Source organism: Saccopteryx leptura, chromosome 1 (genome assembly GCF_036850995.1).
Source record: "Saccopteryx leptura isolate mSacLep1 chromosome 1, mSacLep1_pri_phased_curated, whole genome shotgun sequence".
Taxonomy (NCBI): Eukaryota; Metazoa; Chordata; class Mammalia; order Chiroptera; family Emballonuridae; genus Saccopteryx; species Saccopteryx leptura.
This window is the reverse complement of record NC_089503.1, coordinates 220,080,614-220,098,600: the sequence shown is the minus strand read 5'-3', so window position 1 is coordinate 220,098,600 and position 17,987 is coordinate 220,080,614. Positions and strand designations below refer to the sequence as shown.

At 35.4% G+C, this 17,987-nt stretch overlaps 1 protein-coding gene across 7 annotated transcripts in view; it reads left to right on the top strand.

Moving 5' to 3' along the window:
- Window positions 1–17,987, top strand: part of FBXW7 (F-box and WD repeat domain containing 7) — a 178,849-nt gene that overhangs the window by 154,427 nt on the left and 6,435 nt on the right. For all 7 annotated transcript variants that reach the window (XM_066386530.1, XM_066386544.1, XM_066386525.1 and 4 more), the window contains 5 exons: window positions 6,367–6,501; window positions 12,075–12,198; window positions 14,000–14,136; window positions 15,477–15,590; window positions 17,104–17,285. In XM_066386530.1, the coding sequence (XP_066242627.1) occupies window positions 6,367–6,501; window positions 12,075–12,198; window positions 14,000–14,136; window positions 15,477–15,590; window positions 17,104–17,285 (692 nt within the window). The remainder of the gene's footprint in view (window positions 1–6,366; window positions 6,502–12,074; window positions 12,199–13,999; window positions 14,137–15,476; window positions 15,591–17,103; window positions 17,286–17,987) is intronic.

Here is a 17,987-nt window from a genome sequence, read left to right as displayed (position 1 = left end):
AAGATTAATGAGATTCAGTAAACTAAAGACTAGTAGGCTAGCCTGACCAAGCGGTAGTGCAGTGGATAGAGCATTGGACTGGGACATGGAGGACTCAGGTTCAAAATCCTGAGGTCAACGGTTTGAGCATGGGCTCATCTGACTTGAGCCGTGGGCTCACCAGCTTGAGCGTGGGGTCTCTGACCTGAGCGTGGTATCATAGTCATGACCCAATGGTCACTAGTTTGAGCCCAAAGGTTGCTGGCTGGAAGCTCAAGGTCGCTGGCTAGAGCCCAAGGTCACTGGCTTGAGCAAGGGGTCACTTGCTCTATTGTAACCCCCCCTCAAGGTACATGTTGAGAAAGTAATCAATGAACAACTAAGGTGCTGCAAGGAATAATTGATGCTTATCTCTCTCCCTTTCTGTCTGTTTGTCCCTGTCTGTATCTCTCTGTGTCTCTGTCTCTGTCTCTGTCTCTCTCTCTCTCTCTCTCTCTCTCTCTCTCACACACACACACACACACACACACACACACACACACACACACACGACTATTAGGCTAGCTTTGTTTGGTGAAAAGACCCATTAGATCCCTTTACATATGAGAAGTAGATGCAATGAAGAAAAATTGTTCTCAGTTAATAAGAATAACATATAGAATTGTTCCTGTAGGTATAGTACTATCTTTTTTTTCAGATAAATATTTTGGAGCAAAGAAATCTAGCAACAAATGGTCAACTACACAGGTAGATCAGGACCTTAACCCTTTGAGTGCCATGTCTATTTCTGACTCACCCAGGGCCTCACTGTTGTTCTCTGTGCTTTATTCTCAAGGTTGATGCCAAAGTAACTAGAAATGCATCATTTGCCTAAAGGCTCACAGTGCTTTAATGCCTGACGTGCAGAGAGATAGAATTCATAAGGTGGGGGAGACATGAGTTGACCTGCGCTGGATAGTTGAGGCATAATTAAACTGGCATGATTCCTACAGATATGCTGTGGGGGCATTTAGTGATGACTTTTCTGTTGCATAACAAGCAAGGGAGAGTTTGTCCCCTTACTGTTCTGCTGTTTCTCCTAAGGCAGTGATACAGCATTGTTTTGGTCCAGTTCCATCTATTCTGACAAAGTACTCTGTACTCAATTTATAAATTGAATGAGAACAAATGACACACCATTTTGGATAAAGGGAAATTGAAACAGAATGTCACTGCAAAATAGAAGTGCAAATTAAAAACAAACCCACCTTCCCACCCCCACCCCCCGAGAAATCTTGTACTGTTTGAATTTTTAGTAACCATTGATTCTGCTTGTTTTGGCAGCCAGATTGATGCTTTAGAATGCTAATTTTGGGGAAGAGGATTTTTTGGTTGTTGTTTTTTATATCATCTGGTTGTTAATATATGGTTTTTCACTTGAAAATTTTAGCCTAGGTAAAGACACGAATAACATGAACATTCCCTTATGTTCACATTTATGTGCAGAGGCATCCTGATATAATGAGAAGCACATATGATTTAGAAGAAAAGCTCTTAGTACAAATTCTGGCTTTGCCTCTTAACAACTGAGTAATTTTGTTGATATTATGTAACCACTCTTGCCTTTATTTTCATCCTCTGTAAAATAGATATATATAATGCTAAAAAGTTGTCAAGAAGAAGAAAACATGTAAATGTGCTTAAAGCTGTACTGGGAAATATAGTGGAGACACAATAAATGTTAGTTTCCTCTCTTGGTCAAGAAATTGCCTTTTTTGGGACTCAGTTTTCTCAGGTCTAAAAAGGGCTTTTCCCACTCATACTGGTTGCATTGGTTTTTTCAGAAAACAAAACCTGGATCTTATTTTTTGAGTCAGATTTTGATATAAGTTGCGCCTATTAGAACTGACCCCCAGTAGAATGGGAGATAGTAAAGTACTCTGCTTCTGGAACTACTGAAACAGACTGGATAACCATCTGCTAGAGGTGCTAGAGAAGTAAGTTCTCTAGTACTGTCCACAGTGATAAAATATATATCTGATTTGGATACTAAGAATTATCCAGGTGTTATTAATTATTTTTCACTGCTAGTATGTGAGTCACCTACATCAATCCTGGATGAGTTGTTTATTTAAAACAGGGGTATTCAACCTTTTTATACCTACCGCCCACTTTTGTATCTCTGTTACTAGTAAAATTTTCTAACTGCCCACCGGTTCCACAGTAATGGTGATTTATAAAGTAGGGAAGTAACTCTAAAATTTTAAAATTTTATAAAATGTATAAAAGCAGAGTTACAGCAAGTTAAAGCATATAATAATTACTTACCAAGTACTTTATGTCAGATTTTTGCTGTTTGGCAGAATAAATCTTTATAAAACAACTTACTATAGTTAAATCTATCTTTCTATTTATACTTTGGTTGCTCCACTACTGCCCACCATGAAAGCTGGAACACCCACTAGTGGGTGGTAGGGACCAGGTTGACTACCACTGATTTAAAACATAAAATGTCTTCAGCCTCACCTTGCCACTAAATCAGACTCTTTGATGGTGGGTTGTAGGACTCTATGATCCTTGCTTTCCTCAACCAGCATTTGGTAAGCACTGATTTGGACCAAGCCCCTCATTATACAGGTGAGGTCTCTACAACTCACACTAATTAAGGGACTTCCAAGAGGTTCCACAGTGAGTTTACTGGTGAAACCCAGGCTTCTGATTACAGTTCAGTTCTCCTTCTCCATTACCTGTATTCTCTAATTACCTGAAATAAAGTATCACTTCCATGGGGAATTTTCAAGTTGGCTTTTGCAGTTTTGTCTGCAAATTAGATTGTATGTCTCTTGACTCTTTCTGAATTGGGAATGTTTTCCTTTCCTCTTTACTAGTTCCCACATCATTTTAGCATGAAAGACCAAAGGAAGATTTTTTTTCTTTTTCAGGATAATTCCTTTTCAAAACAGATATAAAATCATTATTATCAGAATTATTCAACACTTTTGAAGATAAAGAAACTAAGGCTGCAGAGGTTAAATCAAAACCTAATTAGGAGTAATATCTCTTCCAAAAGTTGGGTTTTTTGATCCCCAATTCAGTGTTCTTTTCCCTATTTCTCATTAAAGGTTGGTGTAGGTTGTTATTTTGTTTTAATGTAGTTATTAACTGCAAGGTTTTCAAGTTAATACATACTTCCCCTTGACTAAGCCAGCAAGTTCTAATGATACCAAATATAAAGGATTAGAAACACTCTAGAGAGAATTTTGAGATGGTGTTGGTGCAGTATTTCATGACTGTCTGGGGATTCCTTCATTGATTCAACAAATATTTATTGAGCATCTGTTAGTTGCTAGGCCCTACTTTGGAGCTGGGCTATAATAGTTAACAAAATAGACCACCTCCCTCCCCCCCCAAAATTTTTCACCAAACATTCTAGTCAGGAGGGGAATGGGATTGGGGGGGCTTGGAATTGGTCTGCAGTTTTAAAAAGGTTGCCCAGAGGGTGACTCATGGAAGTAAGCCATCTGGGTATCTAGGGGAATAATATTCTAGGGAACAGTATGTGAAAAGGCTCTGACACACAGCATGCTGGTATGTTTGAACACGGAAAGAGTGTGTCTATGACTAAAGTGGAGCGAACAGGAGGGAAAGGAATAGGAAATGGTAGCCTTATAGGCCAATCTAAAGACTTTGGGTTTTACTTTGAGGAAAGTAGGTCTGGAGGGGTTAAGCGGAAGAATGACTTATCAGTATCACTCTGACTACTTTGTAGAGGGTAGAAGAAAGAGGGCAAACGTGGGAAGCTGGGAGGCCGAGGAAGAGGTTATAGGAATTATCCAGATGAAAGCTGATAGCTTAGACCAGTGTAGTCATAGTCAGATTCTGGATATATTTTGAAGTTTAAGGCCTTAGAATTGATTGATGAGATGGGATGGTTCCAGAGTTTTTGGCTTGAGCAACTAATAGAGGGATATATTACTGAAATGGGGGGATTGTGGACATGTGTATTAGAAAGATCATGGACAAGTTAGGTTTCTATTACATATCAACGAATACATGTTGAGTAAGCAATTTTATATACAGGTCTGGAGTTCAGGGAAGAAATTCAGGCTGGAGAGAGGAGAGCAGCTTGTGTGACCCAGACCTTAGCTGGAGCCATCTAAGATATGTGAATTTGAGCAGTTAAACTGTTGACTATGTCTGGTCAGTGGAAACTGTCTGGTTTACTATGTAGTTTATATTACAGCACTAATTTTTATCAGGTATATTTTTCAGTAAACTGTCACAAAGTAACATCTGCAAAATGTATGTATAATTTAAATGAGATCTATTGCAATTTTATTTGACTTGTTAAATCAAATACTGTTTAATATAAGATAAGAATATAAAGTCTTAGAAACATTTTGCTATACTGGCCTAAGTTTTGTCATAGACTTTGCCTTAAATATATAGAAATTTCTGACACAGTTTCTAACATTTACCTGAGATCTGAATTATTTATCTTTTAGTCTAGCTTACTTTTTTCGTTTTGTACTACCATCTCCTAAAATCCTTGATAAGATATTTTTCCATCTTTTAGCACTTTTATACTGTGTGTTGGTAGTGTTTTTGTTTCTTTATGAAAATCAGTAATGATATAGTAACTGAAAAAATAAAACATTAATCATGTATAGTACATTACTTTAAAGTAGAAGCATTCACAGTAGCTACAAATATAGTTAAAATATTTAGTATATGAAGTAGTAATACACTGAAATACATTTCACTGTCCTTTTACTATACATAGTAAAAAAGAAGAGTACATAGGATATCTTTAATTTAAATCAAAGTTTAACTATAATCACTTCCAAAAATATTTTTAAAGTAGGCATTACTATATGTAGAGGAGATTAAGAAATTTATATTAAAATTACTGTTATCAAGTAACTTAATTAAAGCTGCATTTTAATGAAGTCAACATAGTTATCCTTTACCCAAAATGGGTATCTCCTTATACTAGTGTCCATGCATCTTTACAGTGTAGACAGAGAGGAATAACATATTATAAAAAAGCCATTTCAAATCTTGTGAGGAATGTAAATCAATAAATCAGAGCTTATAGTATTGATGCTAATTGATCAGAGTTGAGTGGAGATTGGTCAATATAAGTTTATGCAAAGTTAGTTTTGAACCAGGGTTTAAATCTGTATGAGGGAAACTTTACAGAATAATCATACTTCAAATTAACTACTTTTAATTGGTCATGTGTGTGCATGTACATGTATATGAATATTTTAAATTTTATGTATGAATCTTCACCTTAATCAAAAAGGCTACATGGTGAGTATTTAAGGACAGTGGTCTGGCTGTGTGTATATACAGAAGTGAAAGGAAAGCACACAACTCATTAGATAGAGGCTGTATTTTCTCATATTTGGATATTTTGCAGGTTTTCATGATGGTTAAATGAGATTATGTTTGTGACAGGTGCTCTGGAAAGACTACTTAAATGTTTGATAGTATTACCATAATCTATACTTTATGACAGGAAAGAAGAGTTAAAGATTATTGTAGAGTCTACACAAATACTTTTAAAAATAAAAACTTTTCTAAATAAGGCTTCCCATATCCTCAGTATATCTCAGTTTTCAATTACTATGTATTTCACACATTACAAAGTGCAGGTTCCTATTTTGACTAAGAAATATAGTCAAAATCCAGGTCTTTGTAGCTCCAAACCTCACTCACCTATTGTTCTCTCTTCACCCACTTCCAAATGGACTTAATTATTCACGAAAGTACTTAAAACAGCCTCAAGGATATTCTTTCACTTAAGAATTCCAAGGCTATTTAAGTGCTTTACATGATTATTGTGAGGGGAAATTCTAACATTTTAAATTAGTCACATGCTTTTTAGTTTTTCCTTTTAAGAACCATGACTTTTCTGTGCAGGTGTTTCTCAATAGAAAAAAATGTTTTTAAAAGAATTCCCTAGTCTAGTTTAAAGGAGCTTATATTTTTCAAGTATAATGATATGTTTTTGTTTTTCCATAATGTAGGACTTTTCTTTACCCTCTTTTAGTCTTGGTTTATATTCTAATTTTACTAAGTCAGCTACTATTTTCTACTGTTTGCTGTTTTTTATCTGAAATTATTTTCACAACAAATCGAAGTCCTTTTAATTTGCAGAAGACACTTGTCAGATATTAATAATGTGATGCAGGAATATTTTCCTATCAGAACCATGACCATTTTTAGGCTTTTATAAAATAAAGGTAGCTAGTAAATTTGATGAGACTAAAAGATTACACTTTGTTGCCTTCTGGAGGAAATGTCACTATAAGCAGTTCTTTTTATGTTGTATGTAAATATGAACTTTTTAATTTGAGACATCTATGAAAACAATACAATTTTCTAATTCCTCTTTGATAGAGCTGGAGTGGACCAGAGAAATTGCTTGCTTTAGATGAACTTATTGATAGTTGTGAACCAACCCAAGTAAAACATATGATGCAAGTGATTGAACCCCAGTTTCAACGAGACTTCATTTCGTTGCTCCCTAAGGAGGTAAGGATGATCAGTTATATTCTTCATTTTGTGCAATTTGAGAACATAATTCAACAGCTGCCACCTTTAAACATTGTCATCCTAGCTATGAGATTCAGTATTGCCAGCTTAACATCTTTTTTTTTCTTTTCTAAGTGAGAGGAGGGGAGATAGAGAGACAGACTCCCACATTCACCCTGACTGAGATCTACCTGGCAACCCCTGTCTGGAGCCAATGCTCTGCCCATCTGGGGCCATGCTTGCAACAGCTGTTTTTAGCACCTGAGGTGGAAGCTCCATAAAGCCATCCTTAGCACCTGGGCTGATGCACTGGAACCAATCAAGCCATGGCTGCAGGAGATGAGGGGGCATGGAGGGGTGAGAAGCAGATGGTTGCTTCTGTGTGCCCTGATCAGGAATCTTACCTGGAACATCAACATGCTGGGCAGGCACTATACTACTGAGCCATCTGGTCAGGGCCGCCAGTTAAACACTTTTAATTAGTGCTAAAGAAGTGCTAAAGAAGGTTATGCATGATAATCTGCCATGATTCAATAATATAATTTTCAGATTAAAGTATACTTATGGATTGAGTGACTTCCTTCTATCAGTAGAGTATGTCATATGTGAGAGTAAGCTGTTGAGTTTCATTAACTTGATTGTTTCTTTACCAAAATTTTTTTCCAGGTTATTTGAAACCCAACCTTTAGTTGTCTTGGTATGTTCATTATAGTAGTAGATTTTTAAAAATCTTCATTAAACAACAATTTTTTTCTTTTGTTGTTTGTTTATACTAAGTCTCTTCAAAACTGATAGTTTTATGATTCTGTTGAATTATAGTTCTCTTTTACTTACATTGTATAATTATTTTGAAATATATGGAGTTTCACATGTATATCTTTTTCTACTAATCCCACTTTTCACCCCATCTCTCTCTCTCTCTCTCCTCTCTCTCTCTCCTCTTTCTCTCTCTCTCTCTCTCCCCCTCTCTCCCTCTTTCCTTCTCTCTCTCTCTCTCTCTCTCTCTCTCTCTCTCTCACACACACACACACACACACACACACACACACTTCCAGAGGCTCTATACCAGCTGCATTCTTACAGTATTTCTTTTGGAATTATTAATGTCCATTTGTTTTTATATCTTTGTGTAAACTAATACTTTTTTGATTGTTGATGGATTATGATCATATGGACATTCTTGTGTGTTTAATTGAGGATTAGTTTAAGTTGTACCTTTTAATTGATGTTATAGGCTACATAGTTTTATTTATGTTAGCAAACAGAAATAGTATAACATTAAATAATGTCACCATATTGTCACAAATTATGTGTGTTGCTGATTTGTCAGCTAAGAAGACAATATAAAATACTAATATAACATTGCAAATGATCCTGAAACTTCAAATTTGAAGAGAAAAGGAGTCAGTTTTTTCAGATAACCATTTTAAAAATACTAAAGGCATTCAAGATAGTCCCAATAATAATTTCACATTGGATATGAATAAAATAATTTTATTATATTTGATATATGAAACTAAACATAATTTTAGGAAGAAGCAAAGTAGAAAAACCATCTTGTTCCTGAAATACTTTTTTCTTTAGAGTGATTTTTTAAAAATGACGTCCCAGAAAAAAACTTCTATTCTTGCTGGCTCACTCTAAAACTGAATCCTTTGAATAGATTTGGCTTATGAAAGTGACATAAGCTCTCTTTGCTTCTAGAAGGATATTAATAATAGGAAATACTTTTTTATAAGTATTTGACTGAAAGTGAATTTATTTGCTTTTGATATACTTTTCATAGTTTCCCTTAATACCCTTATTATTTTAGAAGGGAGTATTTTTACTAAAAGGTAGACTTTCTTTTAGTCTAGTATTGTCTCATCTCTGAGAATAGTGAGGGTTTTTTTGTTTTATCTTTATTTGTATTTCCACTTCTTAACACACAAGAATGTGATTTAAAATAAGAAAATGAAAGTATTTTTTCAGAGTCTAAGAATTAAACACAAATAAAATTTTTTGGATTAAGAGTTCTTTTCAAAATTGCCTTAGGAAAAAGTAGTGAGGTTAGGTGGAAAATGAGAGTGAATCCTGGCTTAGAATATCATTTATGTTTTCCTTTTATTTATTTTTTTAACAACTAGAAAACATATTTCCTATTTTGAAAAATGCTTTATTGTATGTGTGGAGAAGTAAAGATATAGATCTAAGTCCTTAAGGAATTGAGTATTATTTTACCGGAGTCTTAAGTACTATCATTATTTAAAACATTCCCTTCATGTCAGGAAATAGGCATATATTAATTTTGTTATAATTCCTTTCAACAGATCTCAAAGCTCTTTACCAAAATTTACTTATTAATCTCAAAACCTTGCCAAAAACCTCATTAGTCTCACTTGGGAGGCTTGTGAAAAACAACATTATCCTTATTTTTAGTAAGTAAATATCAGGAAAAACATAGTGATATATTAGATGATATAGAACAAAACCTAAAATTTTAACATAGAATCAGACATCATTTTCTTTATTCTTTTATTCTTTTACTAATTTAATTCATTGAAATAAAGCAATTCTTCTAGAAAAGTATTAGCTACTTTTAAGTATAATATGTGATATTTTATATGGGTTATAGAGAAAAACAAAAAATAGCAGCTCTCCCTGAAATTAAAAGTTTGGGCGAGGGGAAGGCAATTATTCGAAATAGATTTTCATTTTAATAGTTTCTATCTGGTGGAAGCGATTCTTAGGAAGAATTACTAATATAGATTTTACCTTTAAGAAAAATGAGTAGAAAACTGCATTAGCTAGACCGTTTGACTTGGCTGCAGGAACCCTAAAACCCCCTATTATGGTGTTGTAGAGATGTAGTTTGGGACCGTGTCATTCCCTGTCTCCTGTTAGGAACCCCACATGACAAATTCTTGCTTGCTTTGAGGAACTGGTATACTTTCCCATAATACACACTACGAATTATGGAAGTGATTGCTGTTCTCTCTTTGCTTGGCAATTTAATTTAAAAAACGATGTAAAATATTGTTGCCAGCATACTTGTCTTCCACTTTTTCCCTGATTTAAACCTTCTTTTCTGATTTTTAATGCATATTTGCCTCTTTTGCTGTAAATTTTCTGGAATACCTAGATGTTTTCATGGAAATGGCTAGATGTAAATAGACAAATATTTAATATGTTTAAGTTCTTGGTTGAGTTCCTTTGCTATTTTAAAGAAAAGTGTATCAGTTACTTATGGAGTTAGCTTTTCAACTACCTTTAGTGCCTGAATGTTTCTTTGCGTTTCTCCTCTTAATTAGTAATGAGGGAAATTTTACCTGTTGACTTTGGGCTATACCTTTAAAATCTAGGCTGCTCTGGATTTGTGTCCTAGCCTTTAAAATTCATTGAAAGTTTCTGTAAATTACCTGATTTCTTCTTCAGCAAGAATACTAAAGCAAAGAATAGACATTTTCGCCCTGGCGGGTTGGCTCAGCGGTAGAGCGTCAGCCTGGCGTGTGGGGGATCCGGGTTCGATTCCCGGCTAGGGCACATAGGAGAAGCGCCCATTTGCTTCTCCACCCCCACCCCCTCCTTCCTCTCTGTCTCTCTCTTCCCCTCCCGCAGCCAAGGCTCCATTGGAGCAAAGATGACCCGGGCGCTGGGGATGGCTCCTTGGCCTCTGCCCCAGGCGCTAGAGTGGCTCTGGTCGCGGCAGAGCGATGCCCCAGAGGGGCAGAGCATCACCTCCTGGTGGGCAGAGCATCGCCCCTGGTGGGCATGCCAGGTGGATCCCGGTCAGGCGCATGCGGGAGTCTGTCTGACTGTCTCTCCCCGTTTCCAGCTTCAGAAAAAAAAAAAGAAAAAAGAAAAAAGAAAAAAGAATAGACATTTTCATATGGTCATTCTAAATATCTGAGGTATAAAATAGTATTTCTTACACAAATATAATTTTGTGCCTAATAATTTTTGCGTTAAATAACAATTTTATATGGAAGATTAATAATATGGTGGTATCATACCACATTACTGTTAGTTATACTGACTCTAAGCAAACTTGCTCAAACCTTGATTGACTGATAATTTCAAGTATCCACTAAGAACTACAGTGTTGAAATATATTTATATGTGTATGTATATGTATACACATATACACTTTTGAATATATTTATGACTTTTTATTTTAAATTATTCATTTTCTATGTTTGGTACTGAATGATCTTTCTGGACAGAACAAAAATAATTATTCCACAGTTTTTTTCCTGTCTTTTGTCATCGGTAGTTAATACTACTGGTGAATTGAATACTGACTAGTTGAAGTATTTTCTAGAAAGAATATACTCAATATATTTGTGATTATTGATTAACTCCATATATACAAAGTCATTGGGAAAGCATAATTTATATCATGTAAATTTTATCTAGCATTGAAAAATAATTCAAATTGTACTTATACTCCCTTATATGGTCCTTGGCCCTTTAAATGATAGTTTGTTTTAATCTTTGTAATTTAGTTTATATGAAAACTAAACTATTTTGCTCTATTTTTTATTGCTCTATTTAGATCATTTTGTCCTAATATCATAATTTAAATTTCTGTGTGATTTGTGTGGCTAATTGAATAAGCATACTTAAAAAGCTTTCATTCCCTTATTTATTTGAATTGACTTTATACAATGAAAAAGAAATTGATACTTTACAAGAATGGGAAACAAAATTTGAAAATCAGTGCTACTATATAACTCTATCTGACCCATCAAGAAAATCCCCTTAAGCAATACAAAGTAATTAGGACCTGATTACTTCTTCTTTTTCTTTTTTTTTAAAAATTTTTTAAAATTCATTTTAGAGAGGAGAGAGAAAGGGAGAGAGAGAGAGAGAGAGAGAGAGAGAGGGTGGGGAGGAGCTGGAAGCATCAACTCCCATATGTGCCTTGACCAGGCAAGCCCAGGGTTTTGAACCGGCGACCTCAGCATTTCCAGGTTGACGCTTTATCCACTGCACCACCACAGGTCAGGCGGACCTGATTACTTTTTTATGTCTATGGAGAGGTTTATTAATTGTTCCCTTTTGTCATTTACAATAAAGGGTGTAAATTTTTGAAAAGTTCATCATTGTAGTAATAAACACTTTGATATAAATAAGAACTGTCCAGTGTATCAGAAGTGATCTGAAATCATACCACCCAGAATATAAAGAAATCTCATTTCTTAAGTCCTGTCTTCAATGTGAATTTACATTGTACTGGAGTGAGAAAAAGGACAAAATTTAAACAGTTAATAAAGTAAAATAAGTAGGTAGATAGAATTCTTGAGACTCACAGCAAAGGCAAGAGCAGAGGCTGAGAGGTTTAGTAAGTATTACTTGAAGAGGTAGATGAGGAATTAATGGAGCGAAGTTCATAACCAACCGAGTGTTTGGGTTTTTTAAATCTAGTTTTTATAATTTGTTAAGATTGAATATTAGAAGGATTTCACAATTTTAGAAATTAGAATGTAGAATTCTATTACATTGATCTGTGCTTTGTCCTGTAAAGAACAATTAACTTACTATTTTTATATATGTAAAAATAGAGGTGTACTGTGCTTTTTCTTTTTCCATAGCTGGCACTTTATGTGCTTTCATTCCTGGAACCCAAAGACCTGCTACAAGCGGCTCAGACTTGTCGCTACTGGAGAATTTTGGCTGAAGACAACCTTCTCTGGAGAGAGAAATGCAAAGAAGAGGGTAAGGTTCACATAGAGAAAATGTTTGTACTTTGAGAAAGCAAGGTGATTCTGAAAACAAATAGAAAAAATAAGATTAAGTTTTATGTGCAAATAGAATAAAGTAGTGGGTAAATGGAAAAAGGACTTCTGGCAGCCTATCAGAGAATCAAGAATGAGTCTTCATTTGCATTCACCTACTTAGATAAAACCCACAGGTTATTCCACTCATTCAAAGGGGCCAAATCTTGCAGCTAATTTCTCTAATGAACACTGTAACCAAAAACAAATATAACTGATTATTTGCCTCCCAGTCTCTAGTAGAATAAACAATGAAAAAGTTGAGATGAGGTTGATTTAAAGTTATATTGGCAATAAAATACTCAAATAGTCGATATTTTATTCATTTCTCCACAAATATTTTTGGACACCTCTTAGAAACTAGGCGTTCTTCAGTGCTGGTGGTACAGTAATAAACTCCCATTCTCCTCCCATCATGAAGCTTATGTTCTTGAAACCTGTTTAAAAAAAAAAAAAAAGAATTTCCTCTCTTGGTAGAGGAGTAGGTATCATTTATATTAACTAAAGAAAGGACTTTTTCCCCCCCAGCAGTTGTCTAGAAAAAAATATTTTTGAAAAAAATATGTAAAAATATTATTTGCCTCTGACAAGCAGCATTTTTAAGAAAGAATCTTAGAGCATCAGACATAGCTCCGTAGGTCGTCCTCCCCTCCTGGAGGCTGTGGTGGGTGGGAGCACGCACTAGGACGGCTTGGAGGTGGAGATCCCGGTACTTGGTCTCCAGTCTTGCCTCTGCCCTGCCTGTGGTTTGGACTGAGCAGTGAAACTATGTCTTCCTAAGTATCTATATACATAAAGTGGGATTAATCATCCCAGCCTTACCTTCTCTCATAGAATCATTATTTTAAGCACTTAAAAAAAAATGGTAACATTTACATAACAAAATTGTAACCATTTGTAAGTGTACAGTTTAGTGGGATTGAGTACATTCACATTGTTGTACAGCTGTCACTACCATCCATCTCCAGAACTTGTTTATCTTCCCCAGCTGAAACTTCATACCCATGTAACAGTAACTCTCTATTCCTCTTCTCTGAAGCCCCAGCATCCACCATTCACCCACCATTCTACTTCTGTCTCTTATACGAGTTTGTATAAGTGCAATCATATGGTATTTGTCTTCTTGTGACCCCCTTATTTCACTTAGCACAATGTCTTCAAGTTCATCCAGGTAGTAGCATGTGTTAGAATTTTTTTTAAGGTTAAATAATATTCCCTTGTATGTATATACCACAGTTTCTTTATGCATTTATCCATCAGTGGACACTTGGGTTGCTACTTTTTGGCTATTATGAGTAATGCTGTGTTATGAACACAGGTATACAACTATCTGTTCAAGTCCCTGTTTTCAGTTCTTTGGGGTGTATATTCAGAAAGGGAATTACTGGATCATATGGTATTCTATGTTTAGTATATTGAGAAGCCACCATACTGTTTTCCATAGCAGCTATCCCCTTTTATATTCCCACAAGCATTGCATAAGGGTTCTGATTTCTGCACATTCTCACCAACATTTCATACAGTCATTCTGAGAAAAAAATCAAATGGTTAATGTAGAAGAATACCATACAAAATATAAACTTTACATTATTTTGTTTTGTAGTACCAGTGTTAGAAAGTGGGCAGTGTCCTGCATTTTGGTGGTTTTCTATGCTAGCATAGGGGAAAATGAGATACATTATAAAGTGTGTAATATTTATTATTGGTGAAGGCAGTTATACTCTTTAACTCTTTAAAACTAGGTATTGATGAACCATTGCACATCAAGAGAAGAAAAATAATAAAACCTGGTTTCATACACAGTCCATGGAAAAGTGCGTACATCAGACAACATAGAATTGATACTAACTGGAGGCGAGGAGAACTCAAATCTCCTAAGGTAACTGAACTCATGCACAGTGTAACCAAATCTATTAATCAATCTGTGCTAGCACCAACTATGTTCTTCCCTTTCTTGGCAACCAGTATAAATTGACACCTATCTCTAGTAGAAAGAAAGAAAATATATTTGAAAATAACTGAAAACGTAACTGACAATATCCTTCTTTTGTGGACTTCTCTAGTCTGACAACTCATTGTCTTAAATAAAAGATGAGTTTATTGGCATGTCGTTCTATCTTGTGTAAATGAAAATTTCTTATTATGCTGTTGAATTTTGTATCTTATACTGTACATTCTACCTAAGAATTGCTCCCTCTCTGGCCACATAGTCCAAGTAAGATTTTTGAGGTGTATCCATGTTTTGTTTTGTTTGGGGGCTTTTCTATGTTTTTTATTTTATTTTATTTTATTTTATTTTATTTATTTGTTTATCAAGTGAGAGGCAGGGAGGTGGAGAGACAGACTCCCACATACACTGTGACTGGGATCTACCTGGCAACCCCCCTTTTGGACTGATGTTCTGCCCATCTGGGGCCGCTACACTGTTGCTCAGCAATCGAGCTATTTTAGTGCCTGAGGCTAGGCCATGGAGCCAACTTGCAAATTTGAGCAGTGGCTGCAGGAGGGAGGGGGAGAGAGATAGAGAAAGGGAGGCTGAGGGGTGGAGAAACAGATGGTTGCTTCTCCTGTGTGCCCTGACTGGAAATCGAACCCAGGACTTTCACACGCTGGGCTGACGCTCTACTGCTGAGACAACTGGCCAGGGTCTCTGTGTTGTTGTTTTTTTTATAAATTTAACTATTATTAACATTTCAAGTATATAAAGAATAGCAAAAATGCTTGAAAATTTAAGGCATATTTTTATAACCGGAAAAAAAGCAATTTGGAGAGAAAGTGTTTGAGTCCTAGATATACATTATAACAGGCTTTTTAAATTTTAAGTTCAAAAGTTGATAATTGTTGGTCTTGTCTTTCTAGTTAACAGGTGCTTTTGCTTTTGTGTATCAAGTTATAAGACTTAGACACCTATTTTGGTTTGAACAGATAAAATAGGTAATTATAAAATCCATTTGCATTTGAACCATCTTTATGAGGTCTTCAATCAGCAAAATTATAACAGTTGATGTCTCAAGTATAAATCATAGAATATGGAAACAATATAATGTTTAATACTTGATTTATTAGCCAGGAATGATGATGCTTCATATTTCATATAAATTTTAATTCTAGAAATAGATTATAGATTACTGTTTCTATTTATGGCTTCTTTTTTCTTTTCACCCGTATTTTATAAAACGTAATTTAATAACATTGCTAATCTGTACATCTACCTTGTAGGTGCTGAAAGGACATGATGATCATGTGATTACATGCTTACAGTTTTGTGGTAACCGAATAGTTAGTGGTTCTGATGACAACACTTTAAAAGTCTGGTCAGCAGTCACAGGCAAAGTAAGTTTACTTCTTTCTCACTTCACAGTCATCGTTTTTTGTTTATCTTTGCAAAGATCAGCCAGTAAAAGGAAAACAAGGGGTCATTTTTTACTCTAGTTTGTTTATATAGCAGATATCAGAGCTTCTAATTTAGCTTCTTCCTTGGCATGAAGATGATGTTTCTGATGATAGGCATGTCACTAGTTTCTTCTTTAGTTAAATAGTTTGTCTCTCTTTGATGTAGCTATTAAGATTTTAGAGATGTGCTTTATCTTTTTCTTGTCTTAATTTTTCCTCCCTTTTTAACCATGCAAATTCTATCTCCTTCCTTTTTAATATGTTTTCAAAAATATGATTGAAGGGTATTTGTTTTTTCTTATAAACTGCTTTGTTGATAACATTCTTACAGTTTAGAACTTAAATAAGTTATGTTAATTTAGACTAATCTCAAACCCTGTGATGTGGAAGTTAAGCAGACTAGGTGTTTAAAAAGGAGCTTGAAGAAGAAAGCAGTTCATGCAATCAATTTTACTGCATACAATATTATACTTTAATGGTTTTCTATTGGATATTTATATTTATCTTTACAATGGAGAATATTCTTATGAATTGACCACCTAAGTAATAATTGGAGAAAGTGTGGGGACCAAAATCTGTGTCTTTTAAAATGTCCTATAGTGCCTGACCTGTGGTGGCGCAGTGGATAAAGCGTCGACCTGGAAATGCTGAGGTCGCCGGTTCAAAACCCTGGGCTTGCCTGGTCAAGGCACATATGGGAGTTGATGCTTCCAGCTCCTCCCCCCCTTCTCTCTCTCTGTCTCTCCTCTCTCTCTCTCTCTCTCTCTCTCTGTCTCTCCCTCTCCTCTCTAAAATGAATTTAAAAAAAATAAATAAATAAAAATAAAAAAAAAATAAAATGTCCTATAGCATTTTAAAATGTTGATTCTTGGGCAAGAATCTCTAAACAGTCTAAGTTAGATGTTAAAATTTTTTAAGGCAGCTTGATGCTTCCATACTTTAGTATTAGTTTTGGATTGATTTCAAGGCTTCACTGTGTGTCTTTACTTGTCTAGAAGTACCTTACCTGGCTCCTCACTGCTGCCTTGAGGCGGATTGAGCCGAGGTGTGGTATGTAGCCACACCCAGCACTGTCGGCTTCCTTCCATGCAGTCGACTCCCATGGACAAAACCAAGTTGCCCTTGTAGAATTATTTCATCAAAGAGACCAGGCTGGAGTTCTCATACTTTAATGATAAATGTTTATTTCCTGTATACCTATTCCTGAATTGTGTGTATGTGTACAATAGGTAGTGCTACTGATAAACAAAGCAATAAATAGCGATGGTGTCATGTCATATGTGTGTGTGTGTGTGTGTGTGTGTGTGTGTGTGTGTGAGAAATGAGTTTCTTATATGCCAAACAACCAAATTGAGTAAATATAACTTTATTCCAAATTTTAATGAGCTACTCAAATGCTATTTAAATCATTTTTCTTTCTATTCAAAAGTAATCATCTTAAGTGTTTTTCCAGTGTCTAAGGACATTAGTGGGACACACAGGTGGAGTATGGTCGTCACAGATGAGAGACAATATCATCATTAGTGGATCTACAGATCGGACTCTCAAAGTGTGGAACGCAGAGACAGGAGAGTGCATACACACCTTATATGGGCACACTTCCACTGTCCGCTGTATGCATCTCCATGAGAAAAGGTGAGGGGAGGCCCACAGTGGTTGGGAAGTCCTTGTCTGTCATTGTGAATTTGGGTTTTGTGTGGAGGTGAACTTGTATAATACCTAAACTGTGTCTAATGGAGATAGTAATAATGTGCTCTTAAATTAGACTTTAATGATTAGATTTCAGATGTTTCTATACTAGGAAAGCACTTGTGTGTATTAGCTTAAAATTGGGGGGTTATTTTTAAATTTTCTTCCTCATTTATTAATGTTGGCTTCTTGAAAGCTTCTATGTTTTAATTTTGAATAACATCTTACTTTATTGTTTTACATCTCTGATGACTCATCATCTTAAAAAATCTTTTTTTTTTTTTTTTAATTTGCTATTCATATTTCTGCTAGTGGGACAAATTCAGCTGTTCAGGCTTCAAGTCTTTTTGATTATATACCCATCCTACCCCCACTCCATCAAATCCCTATACCTAGGCAAAAGCTGAGGCCTGTCTGTGGATTCTGATTTATTCTTTCATTACCTATCACCTGAACTGTTGATATAGCGTTAAGACCTGGTCTTCTCACCCTTTACTGGGCTGACAGAACTCTCCTCTGTTGGGTTAGTAACACTGCCCTTTGGGAGCACTTTGTCACCTACCAAGTTAGAACAAAATCCTCCATCCAGTTTTCAAAGTGTTTTCAGCCAAACCAGACTGCCTGCTTTTTTTTCTCAGTGTCTTTGCC